The 21,143-nt window shown below is 33.5% G+C and overlaps 1 protein-coding gene across 1 annotated transcript; it reads right to left on the bottom strand.

The window, feature by feature from the left end:
• Positions 1-299: 299 nt before the first annotated feature.
• On the bottom strand, positions 300-21,044 carry LOC120192743 (ATP synthase subunit beta, mitochondrial-like). The gene is made up of 5 exons (XM_039195471.1): positions 20,996-21,044; positions 20,835-20,890; positions 3,718-3,880; positions 3,375-3,635; positions 300-379 (listed from the first exon to the last, which is right to left on the bottom strand). The coding sequence occupies exons 1-5, from the start codon at positions 21,042-21,044 to the stop codon at positions 300-302; spliced, it is 609 nt and encodes a 202-aa protein (XP_039051402.1).
• Between the last annotated feature and the right edge of the window lie 99 nt (positions 21,045-21,143).

Here is a 21,143-nt window from a genome sequence, read left to right on the forward strand (position 1 = left end):
GCCCAAATAAAGCCTGCCAAAGTGTATTTGGAACCATGGCTACGCAAACTTTTTCGGTCCTCAAAGGTAGACGACAATTTTTTCCAGGTAGCTTTCCATAGATATGAACCCCACGGAAACATGTTTCATGCATTTAGGTCCTCTACCAATAATATTAGGTCCTCAGAAATAGGTTGTCCGACCTTTTTGCCTAAAAAGTCGGCATGCAAAAGTAATAAATGACATACTCGGACAACATCGAGGTCATTCATCCGAATAAAACTATCTTTAATAAATAATCTCTTCAAGTCGTCGACGTGTTAACTCGGCTTTGCCTTTGCCAGCTCAGGAAAAGCCCGAGATAACCATGATGGGCAGACGATATGACTAGTATACAGACCTACATCATCGTGTCCGAAGCATAGACCAGTGATTAAGCAAAACTCCTCCCGCCCAAAACAAGTATACGCCGGAGGAAAATGAAACCATATCTCTTCATCACTACGTTGTATCCTCTCGGGTAGATCGTTAGTCATGGTCTGAAGAAACAAATGGGTCAACATAGCATCTCCACCCGGATGTTGTACTTTCAGCCATGGCCCGAAGCAAGTATCCTCAAATAATTTTCTTTGTACAGGTGTAAGTGACGCAATTGTAGTAGCTAGGCTTAATTTATTCCTTAAGGTCAATGAAGCCGAAAAAAATTTCTACAAAAATAATAAACATACCAAGTTAGATATACTAAAAACTACAAATTATACACTATAAACAGGCATGATATTAAACAGTGAAAACAAAGCCAAATATGTTTCAAACTTGCACGGTATTCACCCAAGTCATTATTCTATCATAGTTTACAAAATGCATCAGATAACATTCCAGAAGTAAGAACTTATATAAACATTTAAAACACTACAACAATATTGACCTATTGCGGCATTTTTTTAGTCCTATAGCGGCATTTTTAAGCGCCGCTAAAAGCACTCGCGGCGATAGTAAAAACGCCGCAAGAAGCGCCGGCGAAACCAGCGCCGCTAAAGTTAGCGGCGTTTGTGAACAAAAAATGCCGCAATAGGTCGAGATCTATAGCGGCGTTTTTGGGACAAACGCCGCAATAGGTCGAGATCTATAGCGGCGTTTTTGGGACAAACGCCTTAATAGGTCGAGATCTATAGCGGCATTTTTGGGACAAACGCCGCAATAGATCGAGATCTATAGCGGCGTTTTTGGGACAAACGCTGCAATAGGTCGAGATCTATAGCGGCGTTTTTGGGACAAACGCCTCAATAGGTCGAGATTTATAGCGGCGTTTTTGGAACAAACGCCACAAAAGGTTAGATCTATAGCGGCGTTTTTTGATACAAACGCCGCTAATGACCGTTCTTTAGGTAATATTAATTGATTTTCCATATTCCATTTTTGCTATACATCACCTAAATTTAATATCATGTAATCTAATTAACAACAACCATAAATTTTAATTAAGATACAAATTATGCCGAAAAATACTTAACAACAAAATAAATTAAAATTTATAAACACTAAAATTAAATGTAATGTAGTTTGACATTGTTCTCTAGAATTTAATCTAGGTTATTTCACTTTAAATTAAAAAAAACAATTTTCCTTGTTTGATGAAGCATCGTTAGTTTTTTCCTCCCTGTAAACTGTATATGGAGAACATCTTCATCCATTTCACCAAATAAATCCCCTAGCTCCGGTTCACCAAGAAGACTCCTTGCACGCTTAAATGCTTCACTTGAAACAGATAACGACCTTCCACCTACAGTATGTAACTTGATTGGAGGTGGCTTGGGAATTGAATCAAACAGTAAACAAAAAAATCAAAGTAAAAAAGAGAAGCGTTTACTTGGAGTAACAGTAGAGGCACCGTCTTCTTCATCAAGGATAGATAATGGTTTTGCAATTGAAGATTTTTTCAACGCCATAGATTCCCCCAATCCGGTTCTAAACATCGGGTATTTATCCACTTCTCTATCATCGTTCTCAATAATCTTCGAACATCCTGCGTACGATCTATGAAATTTGAGAGTACAAAATAAAAATATAACGGCGAAAAAATTCAGAGATTATTACCTTGAAGTAGGAGATCGACCATGGAACGGTATGGAGCAATAGGAGTTACTTTCGGGTCATCATAGGGTTTCGACGGCATGAACGGATCGGAATCCTCCCAACGATAATTTGATCCGGCGTTAGAGCAAATACGCCACGTGGACATTCTGACGATTTTGCTTAGGGATTGTGGATTAAATTTTCTAAAGTTTTATCCACAATCAATTTCTCTTACTCTGTCCATACATATGGGTGATCGAGTTTATAAATCTTCTCTTATATACCTCATTGTTTCAGTTAAAGAGCAGCACAAAAAACGCGCATTTCAAATGAAGTAAACAAAGGAAATAAAGTAACTCAGAGGTTATATATCCTTAGTTAAGGCTACTTTAACTAATCACTTAAAGTAACAAGTAATATTGATAGTATAAAAACCAAAATTGATGTTAAGAAACATAAATAGACTAATGATCTCACTTAGACTCCAAGTCTTAACATTGCGGAAAACCAACAAGATGGAGAGATGCAAATAAAATATCCTGTTTTCAAGGAATAATAATTCTGTTTGACAGGAAAAGTGAGTGCAGCGTACATTGGTGCCTGCTAATTGTTCTTTAAAACTGTATGTGAATTGAAGGACCACTTTGCAGGCTGAAATATAAAGAATGCAAAATACAAAATAAAGCAAGAGTTGTTGATAAATAACAAGGAAGCATAAATAATCAAGAGCACTGCAACTACAAAATTATCAACAAAATTAAATCATGATTCAGTTTAGTTTCTTTGGGTTATTGCTTTCAAATGGATTTCTTATTGTGAAAATTTCGGCTGGACGTGAAAAGAAATGGCTTCTTTCGGTTGTCGATGGAAATTGGCCTGTTTCATGGTTTAGTTGATGTCTTGACTTCTCGTAAAGGGTGTAAGGGCCACTTAATACGGTCCATTTTAGAGTGAAATGTAACTAAAATGTGATATGATTTCTATGATAATTGCGGCCACGTAGTGGTATGGTATGAATACGGTCCAATACATGCCATTGTCGAGACTCAGATTATCTGTCTAAACCACAAGTTGAAACGTATGCCAACCCACAAACAAGGACTAAACATTTTCAATACATGAGGATTTATCCATACATATCACATTGCAATTATTTGCTCGAATGTAAGCCAATATTATCCATTTGTCGGATAACTAAGCCACTTGTTTTAATAATGAAGGATATCATACAGCAGATCCACACATTACAGGTAACTAACCATTTTTTCATGTAAGCCATAACACCATAACAGAAGCTGGGGAAAGAAAAAAAATTGTACCTGGAAGCTGGTGATGCTCTCTTTCAACTCCACATACTTGACAGGAGCACCAGTGAACACTTCTGCTACATGGAAAGGTTGTTGCAGGAGCTGGATCCGTCAAGTCATCAGCAGGCACATAAATGGCTTGCACAGATGTGATAGAACCTTTCTTGGTGGTGGTAATACGCTCTTGGAGGCCTCCAAGATCAGTAGCCAAAGTCGGTTGGTAAGCAACAGCAGACGAAATTCGACCAAGCAAAGCAGACACTTCTGAGTTTGCTTGGGAAAATATGCTCACAATTCAAACCATCAGCAACATGTAGCACGTGAAGTGTTTCAAAAGCATCCACAATAAGCAAACTCAATTGAGTAAATCGGAAAATGTTGTCAATAAAGAGAATCGCATCCTGCCCTTCAGCATCACGGAAGTGTTCAGCCACGGTCAAACCAGTAAGGCCAACACGGGCAAGAGCACCAGGTGGCTCATTCGTTTGACCATAAACAAGAGCACACTTGCTTTCAGCCTGGAATTATACAAAAGAGAAAATCCACAAAGATAGGTGAGGATGGCTGGAATTATACAAGAAGCTCTGTAAACCAGATTGAAGGAAAAAATAGATTGAACGACCAAAAACCAAATTGAAACAGAAAGCAAAAACTAGAAATCGCAGATATTGACGATGCTGAAGGTGAGGATGGCTGGCCTGACTCAGAACATTGAGGAGATCTTGATGGGCGTGACGGTGAAGGTCATGACGGCGTGAACGGTGACAGCAGCTTCGAGACTACTTTACGGCAAGAATACGACAGCGTCGTGAAGATTGACGCAAGAATAATAGTTAGTGGCGGAGAAGATGTTGTACCAGAGAAGAGGGAAGATAGGGAAGAAGAGGGAAAATGAATTAGGGATCGGGCAGGAGTTTTAATTTAAAACGCCAATATTGCACAAGTTTATAGCGGCGTTTTTACAAAAACGCCACTATATATCTGGGCTATTGCGGCGTTTTATACATAAACGCCACTAAAGTACATGTTTTTAGCGGCGTTATATATTCGGATATTGCGGCATTTTTTACATAAATGCCACTAAAGTACGCGTTTTTAGCGGCGTTTACACAAAAACGCCATTATATATTTGGATATCGCGGCGTTTGTCCAAAAATACCACTAAAGTACGTGATTTTAGCGGCATTTTTGTGAAAACGCCGCTATATATTCGGATATTGCGGCGTTTTTTACATAAATGCCACTAAAGTACACATTTTTAGCGGCGTTTTCACAAAAACGCCACTATATATTTGGATATCGCGGCGTTTGTAAAAAAACGCCGCTACATATAAAAAATCACTGGCGTTTTCTATAAAAACGTCACTAAATCTTCCGCTAAAAACCATTTTTGTTGTAGTGAAAGGACAACATATAGGTTTAGTGCAGGTTCAAGGACAATATAAAGAGTAGTAGTTTATTCTTGAAACTTAAATTCGCAACACTGTGAAGTTAGTATTTGTCTTTGTTTTTTGGTTGGAGTAATGCAATTCATTCAAGTTTCAATGTCCAAAAGAATAATAGTTTCTGAAACTTAAAATCGCAACGCGAAAATGAAAATCGCAAAGCGAAACTAAAATCGCGTTGCGATTTTCATTTTCGTGTTGCGAATTTAAGTTTCAAATAGTTTTCTGCAAATTGAAACTTGATTGAATTGCATTACTTCAATCAAAAGACAAAACAAAGACAAATACTAACTTCACAGGGTTAAAGACTAAACAGTTTAGTAGTATTGGCAGCAACCGAATGATTTTACTAAGCAATCTAAGTGAAATGGTTAATCTATTACTGAAATTACCAATAAATTTATCATCAATTTAAATATGAAAAATCTAATAATAATACAAAAATTTCAAAATAAAAAAATTAAAAAAACTAACCCTCGGTGGTTGATTTTCCATTTCTGACCGTGAATGGTTGTGAGGGTGGCTCTGAGAGATGGTGATAGACGGATTTCGCCGGAGATGGGGACGGATTTCGCCGGAGATGGGGACGGGTGTCGCCGTAGAGAATGAGAGATGGAGATGAGACTGAGTTGTGATTTAGGGTTTTAGGTTATGATTTGCGATTATACTGTTTACATTTGTATTGCGAAACTAATATTGTGTTTCGAATTCGAAAATAAAATTCGCGTTGCGAAAATAAACACACTTTGCGAATTTGACTTCTGTATTGCGAATTACAGATTCGCGTTGCGATTTACAGATTCGCGTTGCGAATTTGTTGGTCATTTTCGCAAATCCAAAAAAAGTTGATTAAAATCATATATTATAAGGCATTTTCGGTCACTGAAGTTATTTTCTCATTCACTAATTTTACTTCAAAGACTGAAGTGAGAATAGGGAAAATGTTAATCATCGGCATCCGAGATCACGTAGAATTTTATGTTTTAAAGAGTAAATTTGAACTTTTAAAATTTTAAAGAAACGAGTTTAAATTTATAAAATTTTTAAAAATAAAAATAGATTTTTAATAAAAAAATATATTAAAAAATTAAATATATAATAATTTTAAAATTTCAAGACCACGACTGCTTCCTCCCGCCCCTTTCAGTCAATTCCTGAAAAGCATCCAAACCTTCGAATATTAGATACAATATGATTGTAGCATCCAAATAGTAAATTTACGTTCACACGAAGAATTAAATTAGTTAATTTTAAAAGTTTAATTTATTAGTCCTATTTTTCTCCTTTTTTTTCCAATCAACGTCTATGTCTTTTTTCTTAATCTTTGTGCTCTGCAATGATATCAGTTTTAATATTGTTCGACCGTCAATATTCTTTGTTTTTTCTTTGTTTTTATTATAGTGTATATTTATTTTTCTTTTTTTTATTTGTAATAATTTTATATTTATGACATTTTTTTGTTTTATGACACATTTGTAATAATTATTATAATTTTTAAAAATATAAAATTAAGATGAATGATAAAATTGTTTCTTATTCGTTAAAAATATTTTTATTTTCATAAATATAAAACTTTTAAATAATTTTCAGTATTAGCTTCGACCGCAGTGTAAAAATACTGTAAAACGGCTATAAACAACTAATTTTCCCTTTTCCCTTGGTCAACATCTTGAATTTCATTGTCTGACCTAAGCCAACTTGTTTTGATAAGGTTGGAAGCTTCTAAGGATAAAAGGTGTTGTGACTAGTACAGGGGTGAACATGAAGAATAGTAGGGCGTCACATGTGACGTTAGAATCATTTGATGCCGTGATGATTTAAACATAAGATGAAGGCAGATGAGGGACAGCCTCCCAAAACAAAATTGGATTTTGATAATCTTTCATTCAACTTTGAAATGGCAACAAACGGTAGACGGTTCAGCCTAGAAGCTACCTAATTTCCACAATTTCTCTTGGTCCACACCTGGGATTTTACTGTCTGGCTGACACCAATTTGTTCTGTCGTCACATATAATATCATGATACTCAGTTATTACTGATCACGTAGTCCACCGTAACATATTATTATTTAAAAGGTAAACTATAAGAGGGATCATCAAACTATAGTTATTAATCAATTTTACTATCGAATTATTTTTTATTTCAATTCAACCACAAAACTTTTTAAATAATTCAATCAGGCCACTATCCGTTAAAAAATAAAGGAGAGTCCGACATGGCCTTTAATAAATTTGCATAATTATATATTTGGATCTTAATATTGTCATAATTATATATTTGATCCTTAATAATACTTATTCTATCAATTTAGTCACTATTTTAATTTAATTAAATTGTGATACGTGTCAATATATGATTGGAATGTTTTATTTATGAATTTCAAATTATTTAATTAAATAATTTTTCTATCCAATCAGGTGGTGACACGTGATTCAAACCAGGGACAAGAGATAAGCTTCCAGACGGCAAACCATTGGGCCAAAGGTCACCAATGGCTCAAAGTCACAACAACTTTTATTTGACTTGTAAAAGTTTGTTAAGTTTAAAAAATTAAACAAATTAGTTGTTTAAACGAATTATTATTTAATTAAATAAATTAGTCACAACTAATAATTTTTATATAAATTAGAAATTTAAAAAAAATCGTTAATTCAAAAATCGACCGAATTAAACGAAATTTGTTTGGTTAATAATTTTCAAATAAATTTCGGTTCGATTCATAGTTAAAGGAAAAAAATTAGTTAATTCGGTTCGATGAATAATTTTCAAATTAATTCAGTTTGGTTAATAATTTTCAAATAAATTTTGGTTCGATTAACGAACAGAATTAACCGAATTTTTGCTTCGATTAATTCGATTAATAATTAAAAAATCAGTCAATTCGGTGCGGTTAATAATGTTCAAATTAATTTTGTTCGGTTAATAATTTTCAAATAAATTTTGGTTCGATTAACCGAGCCAATTAATCGAAGTTTTGCTTCGATTAATAATTAAAAAAATCGGTTAATAATTTTCAAATTAATTTAGTTCGGTTAATAATTTTCATACAAATTTTGGTTCGATTAACCAAACCGAATTAATCGAATTTTTGCTTCGGTTAATTCGGTTCAGTTAATAATTTTCAAATTAATTCGGTTTGGTTAATAATTTTCAAATAAATTTTGGTTTGATTAATCGAACCGAATTAACCAAATTTTTTTCTTTAACGGTTAATCGAACCAAAATTTATTTGAAAATTATTAGTTGTGAATAATTTATTTAATTAAATAATAATTTGTTTAAACATATAATTTGTTTAATTTTTTATCATTAACAAACATTTACAAGTCAAATAAAACTTGTTGTAATTTTAAACCATTGGTGACCTTTGGCCCAAATATATATTTTGGTTTGATTATCCTTGTCCTTAGTTCAAATCGCCTTGGGCACAAGTTTGTCCATATATATTTTCATTTTAATGTGGTGACACGTGTCACCACCTGATGAGATAGAAAAATATTTAATTAAATAATTTGAAATTCATAAATAAAACCTTACAGACACATGTCATGTTCTAATTGAATAATTAAATTTATTTAATTGAATTAAAATAGTGACTAAATTGATATACTATGTAAATATTAAGGACTATATATAAAATTATGCCAATATTAAGGACCATATATAAAATTATGCCAATACTAAGGACCAAATATATAATTATGCAAATTTATTAACGGCCACGTCGGACGCGCCATTATTTTTTTAACGGAGAGTGGTATGATTGAATCAATTAAAAAGTTTGGTGGTCGAATTGAGACAAAAATAGTTCGATGATAAGATTGATTAATGATCATAGTTTGGTGGTTTCTCGTGTAGTTTACCCTTATTTAAATTGTTTTTGTTAAATAAATATAAAAGGTTAAATTATACGTTTTTGTACATAAATTATTACTTTTGTTTTATTTTAGGTCCCGTTTGACATAAATTTTAAAAGCACTCTTAGATAAATAATCTGTTTTAACAATGAAATCAATGCCAAACAAGTAAAAAAAAAATATGGTGAGAAGGTGATTTCAAACTAATCGTAAAAGTTGGGATTTTTAGCTTTTTCTGTTTCAACTTTATGTTTAGGAACAAATTATAATTTTACCCTTACTAATGCATGGGCTTTACTTAATTATGTATTTACATTTTATTTTAATTGTTTAATACTAACATCCTAAAAAATAATTTATCATTTAATCATTTATTTTAATTACTATTTTTGTAATAGTCTTTTTGTCAAAACAAGTATTTAAATTATTGTTTCATAATACTTTTACGTCCACATATTAAAATTATTAATAATATATTTTTCTTAATAAAATATTTCATGTATAAAAATATTATTAATGAGTTATCTTAAAATATTTTTTATATTTTATAGTTTAAGTTTATATATTTTATATATTATATTATTAATATGTGTAAATATAATTTAAATGATATATTTTTAATTTACAATATAATGTCTATAATTATCATTTTATCTTTTCAAACCAACTTTTTAACAACAATCTCAAATAATTAAAATTTAAATTATACTTTTTTACATTATTTTTAAAATTTATTTTTTAAAAGTTGCGTCAAACTGACCCTTAGTATCTAAACTTTAGTTTTTTTAAACCATTAACAAAAGTGCTTATGTGGCATGATATGTCAATTTTTTTTAATTATCACAACATATTTTTCTTTATTTGTCAACATGTTTTATTCAATAAAAAGTTAGAAATTATTCTTGCTCCTAATATGAATTGAACTTAGGTCTCTTTTGACATTTAATGTGACTTATCTCTAGTATTAATTTTTTAGGAAAAGAGAAATTAGCTTAATATGATATGAATTGGAATTATTGAATATTTTGTGATGTGTCAATAGGGATGGCAAACGGGCGGGTCGGGTGCGGTTACCACCTCCCCATACCTACATAATATTTTCAAATCCACCAGTCGACCACCATCCATGATGGGTAAATTTTTTTAAATCCACACCCGCCCACGCGAGTACATTCTCAAATCTATCCCCACACCCACTATCCAACTAGAGACGTACCCGGCTAAACCCGTCTGACAACAACCTTAAGTTATACATACGTAACAAACATAAAACAAACACGTCAATTAAGAAACATAATAAAATAAACCAAGAATTATATGAGTTAAGTGTTAACATAGATCTTAAAATACATAAATTATAAGTTATATCTTATACAATATTAAAATTTATAAATTAGTCTATAAAATTATACCTAATTTCATAATGGTCCAAAATTTAATAGGTATTTAGTGGGCAGTCGGATGTGGGGCGGGCGGATGCGGGACGGGTAAGGTCTCAAATCCATCACCCGCCCACTACCCGCAATGGGTATCACTTTTTAAACCACACCCACCCACTACCAACTAAAGTTATACCCATCCCCGCCCCAATTGAAGCGGGTACGGTGCGGAATCCACGAAATTGTAAAGGTTTGCCATCCCTATGTGTCAAGTTATTGTTTCTTGTGTAATGGCATTTGATCTTAGGTGTCATTATTTTATATTTTTATTTTCTTTGAAATTATTAACTTACAAGTTTATAATTTTTTTCTCTTGTTTTTTTACAGCAGAGTGGTGATTTTCATTTGAATCTTCAACTCTAAATCTCCAAAAGTTTATTATTAGAATCTTTAGTATCACTTGTAATGCTACTGATTGCGAAAGAAATTAAGGTATTTTCAACTTCTGAAAATTCATATTTTTTTATATTTTCTTTCATATCATAACAATTTGTTAATATTTCATTATTTAATAATTTATTTAAACTTTTACTTCTCATAGCTTCATACAAAGAAGAGAAACAAATTGACACAAGATTTATTGAATGGTTTAGTCTTTGTGAAATATTATCGCGCTTTAAGACATTGATATCAAAATAAAGATACTAATTGTTGGAAAAATAGATTGCTGCAAAACGAGACGTTAGCACTGATTGAAAAAATATTAAATAAAATAATCAATCATAATGATAATTGTGTCTTGGTAATCCACTTCCTTATAAGGGAATTCGTGATATTCAACATATTAACCTTAAAAGAGACCATTACATATTTTATTTACTATATCTAAATTTGGTATTCCACTCAACCAAATTAATCTCTACTCTTTTAACTTATGCACTAAGTTTTAAGAGTTTTTAACTTTGTAATAGTATATTATAAATTTAGAATAGTGAGCATAGTAATGAACAATGCACCAGGTAGGTTTCAAAGAAAGAGAAGTGGTTCACTAGGCACGCTTAAGTATCGAGTCTTCATAAAACTAATCCTAGACATGCACTTTCATACTTATCAAACTACTTTTCAATAAATCATGTATATATTTTCTATTTCTTTAATTAAGGTCTCTTTAAAGAATTATGTTTGATACTTTTACTCACAATAGTATCTTATTAAGCATACATATTTTGGGCTCGCACTACTACCTTAGTCTTAGTAGTACTACCTTAGCCTTTACTAATGGTTTATCTCATTTCTTAGTATTTCCACTAAGTTTTAAAGACTAATTCAAAGGCACATCTATACTAATTCATGCATCATTCTAAGCATAAATTAATAAGTAACAAGTTTAAATAGTCTGACATCGCATGTAGAATTATAAGTTCCAAATAGATTTATTCATCCTCACCATGCATGCAACTTCAACATTTGCATTAGGACCCCAAAATCTATCATGACAATCCTTTCATCTGAACCATCATCTCTTTTGAATTTTCTGAATTCAAATGAATATTATATATGGTTAGTCACAAAATTATTTTACTAACATTAATAAAATTAAAATAATTTACTGATAGTCATAAGATTCATATCTTTAAGATTTTGATTCCTTATCTTCAGTATATTGTGAAATCAAACCCAAATTTAACAACTATTCGATTTGAAGAATATTCTCATTCAACATCATCATCTTAATGATTCTTCAAAATTACAACCGTTTTGTTGTACCAAAATGAAAATGCTGCAAGCCAACTGTGTGGGTGAATTTAAAGCACTACAACCTTATTTGAAAGAACTGGGAGTTGTTTATCGAAAGTCTCGTCCACACACATCTGAACAGAATCGACTCATGGAATGAAAACAAAAACATGTAGTTGAGGTAGGGTTATATCTCATGGCTCAAGCTTCCTTACCTCTAAAATATTGGTATGATGCGTTTTTTAGTGCCATATTTTTTATTAATAGGTTACCTACTTCAGCTCTTTCAGGGGTGTCTCTTTATGAGAAAATGTTTCAAAGAGAACCTCTATGTTAAGAGTGTTTGGGTGCTTGTCCCATGTTGCGTCCTTATAATAGAAATAAGCTCCAATTTCGGTCTACAGAGTGTGTTTTTATTGGTTACACACCTTTATACAAGGGATATAAGTGTCTTGCAAGTACTTGTAGAGTTTATATTTCGAGACATCTGAGATTTGACGAGACTATTTTTCCTTTTAAAAATAAAGTTCAGGTTGTGTCCAGTCATAAAGTTGGTGTCTCACCCATTAGTGATTTAGTTCTTTGCATGGTAAGTGTTTTACCCCTTATTTCCTTACCTGTTCCCCTGTCCCAAACTGTGCAGTCTACATCAGTTCATAATGGGTGCTATTGGCTCTGTCAGTTCTTGTGTCATTCAATCTCAGCCTAGTTCTAGCTCTTTTTGTCCGTTGGTTAAACATGAGTCTGCCCAGTCTGTTTCGCAAACACCTACTCACCTTATTTCTTCTCCACATTCTCTACCAGTTTCACTGTAACACCGGGCTAAATTTAAGAAATTTTAAAATGTTGAATTTAATTGGATTTTGGAAAAAATTAAGGATTAAATTGAATATTTTTAAAGTTGATAGATCGTTTTAAGAAGTGCAAAAAATTTAATGATTAAACTATTAATTTAGCCAATTTCTTATAGGAGAGAATTATAAAGTCTCCCATGCACAGATCAGCATAATTTTTCCAGTTTTCTCTCTCTGATCAATCAACTTTCAACTCTGATTTACTCGCTCTTCGACCTCTGGTCGATGAGCCGAAACCACTATCGTGTTCGTTGTCAACCGAGAAACAAAACACATCAAACCTTTCGTCGTGAATCTTCGTCGTTAATTTCAGTCGGAAGTATCGTCAGTAATAACTCGGTTTTAGTTGGTTTTTCATCGATTCACGACGATCGAGTCATCCGTTTACGACACCTCCCGCACCATCGTGTTCCTTGCATCGTTCCGAGTCTGCCGGTGTCACCCTTGGTCTCCGTCAACGGCGACGCGTGAGGAGGTGAAGCGGTCAAAGTTTCCGATTTGTTGAAATCGAACTCTCTGCCGTTCAAAAATTTGAACCGAGCTTTGTAAGTATCGAAATCGCTCAAAATAATTTTTAGAAATTTTTCTGAGAATTTTACGCTGCCGGAACAGTAACCACGCGCCCCCACGCTACCTCTTTATGTTTTATAGAACATGTTGGTATTGGTAAATGCATTAATAGAAATGTTTGGTCTCATATGTGTAATTAATGAAGATCTACACTTGATACGAATACGGTAGCAAGTAGGTAACTAAATTTGGCACAGATGATTATTATAAGAGATTGAGGAATTGTTAGAATTAAATTACAAGTTTTGTGCTTAGTGATAAAGAAATCAACATGGATTTGTAACTTATAGTTTATTTCATCAAAGATTAAATGCTAAAGGTATTTGGATGGGAAATTATGATAATACTCCGGTAGGGTAAAATTACGAAAATACCCTTAAGTTGTAAGATGTCAAGAATTGTCCCTGGAAGTTGATTAATAACTCTGAAATGATATATTGATATGATAAAACTACAGATGTGCTTAAGAAATGCTAAATTTTGCTTATGAAATACGGATAACCGGTTTTTAACCACTAGAGGGTTTGTGCAATATATTAAAATTCTATTAAGTAATCATTTCAAGATAAGAGAATGTTCGGAAAGCAATTGATCATAGGATCTCTAAATTATATTATGTTCGTTAAGAGCTAATATTGAAATTATTTGGTTAAGAAATTACGGAAATGCCCTTGAGAGGTAAAATAGTCCTAGTTAACGCTGAATGAGAAAATACTTTGAGGATTCGTACTTAACTCGATTAAGTACGGATTTGATTGTTAAGATCCTGACTTAGTTCAGGAAAATTCCTGATTTTCCGTTTGTAAAATCTGAGAAGACACTTGACCCGAAAATATTCGAATAATGAGTAAATACTTGAAGAGTAATTTATCGAGGGTATTATGCTGTCATAATTGTTTGAAATGACTGAAATAAATGATAAGATTGAATTTAATAGTAAGATCGGACGGAATGAAAGGATTGAAATACGCTGAATCTATAAAATGACCAAAATACCCCTATAATGTAAATAACTCAAGAATATCATCAATCTCAGGAATGATTGAATATCCTCGAGCTCTGAAATGAATGGAATAAAACTGAACATCAAAATTACCAAAATACACTTATGGGCTAAATTAAGTAAATGTCTTGGATTAATTAAGGAATCCAAGTAAACATAAGTATTGGACTACCTTTAAAGGTAATGGAAAATAATTTAAGTGAATAGATCAACCTTAAAGTTATGTCAATACCTGAATGACATAGATATTACTGGAACATGTGTTCGTCTTCTCAAGTTTGGCTCGATGATAAATTTTGGAAGTATTCAGCTCAGCTCAGCTCTAGATCGTATTCAGTACTAAGAATTGGATGTTTGTTCGAAAATCAACCACGAAGACCAAATTGAATGGAATGGAAGTACAACATGTATATGAAATTCAGGAACGTTTGAATTACTCTGAAAAATCCTGAAGTAACTGGAATGGACATGACTGCTAAATGAACTAGGTAACCTCAATGACTGAGGATTTAATAAGTGATTTGGATAAGTCTAGAAACTCTGATGAGTTTAAGTAGTGTACAATTACAATGGGTTATGAACAAATTAATCAAGTACGTCAGCATTTCATGATATTGTGGAAGCGTGGAAATGAAAAAAAAGACATTTGAAGATTTATTCAGCGATGATTCCGAAAATGGTCTACGGACAAGAATTTGTGGTATTAAAGAGTAAATACCCTAGAAGAAAAATTAATTGACCAGTTGATATAGATTGTTAAGGTTCTGAATCTTCGTTCTCAAGTTGTTCGATTATCCGATCAATTGACATGGATGTAAATGATTCTGAATACCCTTCTGGTTACGTACAACTTCTGAAAACTGTCTGAATAAGATAATATCCTGATAATTCACATTCTGAATAACTGATGATTCTGTCAGTTAATGAACTCTTCCAATAGTGATTCTAAATTCCAACATTCTATCGACATACTGAAGAACTGTGTTTCTCTGCCTGATACAATACCTCTAAGTAATACCTGTAAACTCTGGTGTGTTCCCTAATTACATGAATATTTTATCTAATTTCAAATTTGAATTCTGTTATGATACCTGACGTGGATTCTGATATGATATTAACATGGATTCTGATCTGATACATGACCTGGATTCTGATATGATACTTGACTTGAATTATGTTTTGATTTTTTGATATATTCGTTTACGAACGGAACATGTTTTATTGGGGGGTATTGTTGGAGGAAGATTACTTGGAGGTTCCTTAGCTGTGTGCTTAGGGCCTTACTTACCGGTTCCTCGGCTGTGTGCTCAGGGCCTTATTGGACGTGACGGGGTTGTATGGTTCTGGGGAACCTACACATTTTGTTCGTGACGGATGGGGGTATATATATATATATGTTTTAAAAAGATCTGAAAAGTTACATGGTTTTTGGGAACATACTAGAAAACCTATTTTGATCTCCTGAACTCAATCATCCGAAATATTTCTCTGAACTGAAAGCTCATTGCGGTAAGATCTCTGCTCAACATAAAAATCTGTATATGTTCGGAAACAATAAGGAAATATATATTTATTTGTATCTGCACGTTCATCAGCATCATCTGGTAGTTCTGTATTACTGAGCTTTCCAAAGCTCACTCTATTACTCACCTTTTCAGGTTAAAAGAATTGTACCAGTGCATCTATCGACTTCAATAAGGGAGTTCATCCGACGTTGTTGCAGAGTATGGTACATGTGATTAGGGGGCATGTAATTGTATTTTGATTTATATACGAGTCTGGAAATCTGTTTTATTTTTAAAATAGTGACAACTGATTTTATAAGTTACACGTTTCAATAAAAGTTTTAAATTTTCCGCTATTTTTACAGTGGATCACTCCGGTGGCCCAAATGTGACACCCCGGATCGAATTTGGTTACCCTTAACGGTCTGTGGGGGTTACATTTAGTGGTATCAGAGCTATGGTTTGAGTCAAAATTTTCAAGTTAGACCGGCCGGTCGAATGTCAAAATATATCTGATCAATACATGCCCCTAGACTGCAATCGTATCTCTCTGAGCCGGAACTCCAGGGCTGAGTCCCTATCTATAACGAGTAAACCGAAGTTTCTATCCGTTAAGGCTATATACTTATACAAAAAGGAATACCAGTAATATTTGTTTTAATGTTGTAAAGTACCTCACGATCCATGTGAGAGTTAATTATCCGAGAAATTCTGACTCGAGTCCAGAAATGAAATTGGGATATGCTACTGCTTTAGTAGCCTATTAACGTGACCAAGGCTGAATTGATTACTTAAGAAAATTTTCGTTCGGATTCTTTTATTGAAATGAGGGAGAGTTCTGATAAGAAGGTATATTCAACTGGTTAAGGATTAGTGGAGGATCCGTATTTCTATAAGAGCTACATAGAAGATATAAAAAAAACTGATGGAAGTTTCATTTCTGCAATAATGTGACATGAATAAATTTCGATGACGAAATTCTTTTAAAGAGTGAAGAATTGTAACACCCCAATTTAGGGGCTAAATTTAAGAAATTTTAAAGTGGTGAATTTAATTGGAATTTTGGAAGAAATTGAGGATTAAATTGAATATTTTCAAAGTTGGCAGACTATTTTAAGAAGTGTAGGAAATTTAGTGGCTAAACTATTAATTTACCCAATTTTCTATAGAAGAGAATTATAAACTCTCCCCTGTGTGCATGTCAGCATAATTTTCCCAGTTTTCTCTCTCCGATCAACCAACTTTCAACTCCGATTTACTCACCGTCCGACCTCCGATCGACGAGCTGAAACCACCATCGCGTTCGTTGTCAACCGAGGAACAAAACCCCTCAAACCTTTCGTCGTGAATCGTCATCGTTCGTCGTTAATTTCAGTCAGAAGTATCGTCGGTAATAACTCGGTTTTAGTTGGTTTTTCATCGATTCACGACGATCAAGTCATCCGTTTACGACACCTCCTACACCATCGTGTTCCTTGCATCGTTCCGAGTCTGCCGGTGTCATCCTTGGTTTCCATCGACGGCGGCGCGTGAGGAGGTGAAGCGGTCAAAGTTTCCGATTTGTTGAAATCGAGCTCTCCGCCGTTCAAAAATTTGAACCGAGCTTTGTAAGTATCTCGAAATCGCTCAAAATAATTTTTTAGAAATTTTTTTGAGAATTTTACACTGCCGGAAGAGTACCCACGCGCCGCCACTGCGCATGGGGATGATCCAAATGACCGGTTTGACCGGTTTTGGTGCATAGTTGACCGGTCATAACCCGACCCGACTCGTTAACCCGACCCGACCCGTTAACCCGACCCGACCCCGTTAACCCATTGACCGTTGACTAGTTTGACCAAAACTTTGACCGGGCATTAAACGACCTTTGACTTTGACCGAGTATACCTATCCTGACATTTTTCGAAGTTCCAAATCCGATTCCGTAGTCCGTTTTTTGAAATTCAGACCCGAAGACCTCGAAATTGGTAGTCAAACCCGTTGACTTTGATTTTGACCAAAAATTTCAAATTTTTGAAAAGTCATATTTTATGCTTTCGACGTCTTGAATCCGAATCCGAAGTTCGTTTCGCCAAATTCGAACCCGATAAGCTATTTTTCACTGATTTATCATCCGATTCGATCCGTTTATCGTAATTAAGCTCCGTTTTTTATGTAATTTTTGTTGATATGGATCCAAGGAAATATTGGATGATGATTTCAAGATCGAGGGCGTTCGAATGGAATTTTATGGTCGATCAGTATTGCACGAAAATCGAGATAATACTTTACTACCTCTTTATGCTTTATAGAACATGTTGGTATTGGTAAATGCATGAATGGAAATGTTTGGTATCATATGTGTAATTAATGAAGATCTACACTTGATACGAATACAGTAGCAAGTATGTAACTAAATTTGGCACAGATGATTATTATAAGAGATTGAGGAATTGTTAGAATTAGATTACAAGTTATGTGCTTAGTGATAAAGAAATCAACATGGATTTGTAACTTATAGTTTATTTCATCAAAGATTAAATGTTAAAGGTATTTGGATGCGAAATTATGATAATACTCCGGTAGGGTAAAATTACGAAAATACCCTTAAGTTGTAAGATGTCAATAATTATCCCTGGAAGTTGATTAATAACTCTGAAAGGATATATTGATATGATAAAACTACAGATGTGTTTAAGAAATACTAGATTTTGCTTATGAAATACGGATAACCGGTTTTTAACCACTAGAGGGTTTATGTAAGATATTAGAATTCTATTAAGTAATCATTTCAAGATAAGAGAATGTTCGAGAAAGCAATTGATCATATGATCTGTAAATTATATTATATTCGTTAAGAGCTAATATTGAAATTATCTGGTTAAGAAATTACGGAAATGCCCTTGAGAGGTAAAATAGTCCTAGTTAACGCTGAATGAGAAAATACTTTGAGGATTCATACTTAACTCGATTAAGTACGGATTTGATTGTTAAGATCCTGACTTAGTTCAGGAAAATTCCTGATTTTCCGTTTGTAAAATCTGAGAAGACACTTGACCCGAAAATATTCAAATAATGAGTAAATACTTGAAGAGTAATTTATCGGGGGTATTATGTTGTCATAATTGTTTGAAAGGATTGAAATAAATGATAAGATTGAATTTAATAGTAAGATCGGACGGAATGAAAGGATTGAAATATGCTGAATCTGTAAAATGACCAAAATACCCCTGTAATGTAAATGACTCAAGAATGTCACCAAGCTCAGGAATGATTGAATATCCTCGAGCTCTGAAATGAATAGAATAAAACTGAACATCAAAATTACCAAAATACCCTTATGGCCTAAATTAAGTAAATGTCTTGGATTAATTAAGGAATCCAAGTAAGCATAAGTATTGGACTACCTTTAAAGGTAATGGAAAATAATTTAAGTGAATAGATCAACCCTAAAGCTATATCAATACCTGAATGACATAGATATTACTGGAACATGTGTTCGTCTTCTCAAGTTTGGCTCGATGATAAATTTTGGAAGTATTCAGTTCAGCTCAGCTCTAGATCGTATTCAGTACTAAGAATTGGACGTTTGTTCGACAAATCAACCACGAAGACCAAATTGAATTGAATGGAAGTACAACATGTATCTGAAATTCAGGAACGTTTGAATTACTTTGGAAAATCCTGAAGTAACTGGAATGGACATGACTGCTAAATGAACTAGGTAACCTCAATGACTGAGGATTTAATAAGTGATTTGGATAAGTCTGGAAACTCTGATGAGTTTACGTAGTGTACAATTACAATGGGTTATGAACAAATTAATCAAGTACATCAGTATTTCATGATATTGTGGAAGCGTGGAAATGAAATAAAGACATTGGAAGATTTCTTCAGCGATGATTCCGAAAATGGTTTACGGACAAGAATTTGTGGTATTAAAGAGTAAATACCCTAGATGGAAAATGAATTGACCAGTCGATATAGATTGTTAAGGTTCTGAATCTTCGTTCTCAAGTTGTTCGATTATCTGATCAATTGACATGGATGTAAAGGATTCTGAATACCCTTCTGGTTACGTACAACTTCTGAAAACTGTCTGAATAAGATAATATCCTGATAATTCACATTATGAATAACTGATAATTCTTTCAGTTAATGAACTCTTCCAATAGTGATTCTAAATTCTAACATTCTATCGACATACTGAAGAACTGTGTTTCTCTGCCTGATACAATACCTCTAAGTAATACCTGTAAACTCTGGTGTGTTCCCTAATTACATGAATATTTTATCTGATTTCAAATTTGAATTCTGTTATGATACCTGACCTGGATTATGATCTGATATTGACATGGATTCTGATATGATACATTACCTGGATTCTGATATGTTACATGACCTGGATTGTGATATGATACTTGACTTGAATTATGTTTTGATTTTTGATATATCCGTTTACGGACGAAACATATTTTATTGGGGGGTATTGTTGGAGGAAGATTACTTGGAGGTTCATCGGCTGTGTGCTCAGGGCCTTACTGGACGTGACGTGGTTGTATGGTTCTGGGGAACCTACACATTTTGTTCGTGAGGGATAGGGGTATATATATATATGTTTTAAAAATATCTGAAAAGTTACATGGTTTTTGGGAACACACTAGAAAACCTATTCTGATCTCCTGAACTCAATCATCCGAAATATTTCTTTGAACTGAAAGCTCATTGCGGTAAGATCTATGCTCAGCATAAAAATCTGTACATGTTCGGAAACAATAAGGAAATATATATTTATTTGTATCTGCACATTCATCAGCATCATCTGGTAGTTCTGTATTACTGAGCTTTCCAAAGCTCACTCTATTACTCACCTTTTCAGGTTAAAAGAATTGTACCAGTGCATCTATCGACTTCAATAAGGGAGTTCATCCGGCGTTGTTGCAGAGTATGGTACATGTGATTAGGGGGCATATAATTGTATTTTGATTTATATACGAGTCTGGAAATCTGTTTTATTTTTGAAATAGTGACAACTGATTTTATAAGTTACACGTTTCAATAAAAGTTTTAAATTTTCCGTTATTTTTACAGTGGGTCGCTTCGGTGGCCCAAATGTGACACCCCGTATCGAATTTGGTTACCCTTAACGGTCTGTGGGGGTTACATTCACATTCTTCATCTTTACCATATCCTCCACCTGATGTTACTCAAACTGTTCATCACTCATCTGCTTCACTTGTTTTTCCATCGGGGTTAGCTATGTTGACTTTATCTTATTCTCGCTATTCTTCTTCCATCTCACCAATTTCTCCATTCACATCATCTACTTTTTCACTTCCATCTCCCTCCATTTCTTCGATTCACTTTACTGTCTTCATCCTCACCCGTGGTTACTGTTCCTAGGAATACTCATTCCATGGTTACTTGAGCTAAAGATGGAATCTTTAAGC

This window comes from Hibiscus syriacus, unplaced genomic scaffold, assembly GCF_006381635.1.
Source record: "Hibiscus syriacus cultivar Baekdansim isolate YM2019G1 unplaced genomic scaffold, ASM638163v2 tig00116978_pilon, whole genome shotgun sequence".
NCBI classification, from domain to species: domain Eukaryota; kingdom Viridiplantae; phylum Streptophyta; class Magnoliopsida; order Malvales; family Malvaceae; genus Hibiscus; species Hibiscus syriacus.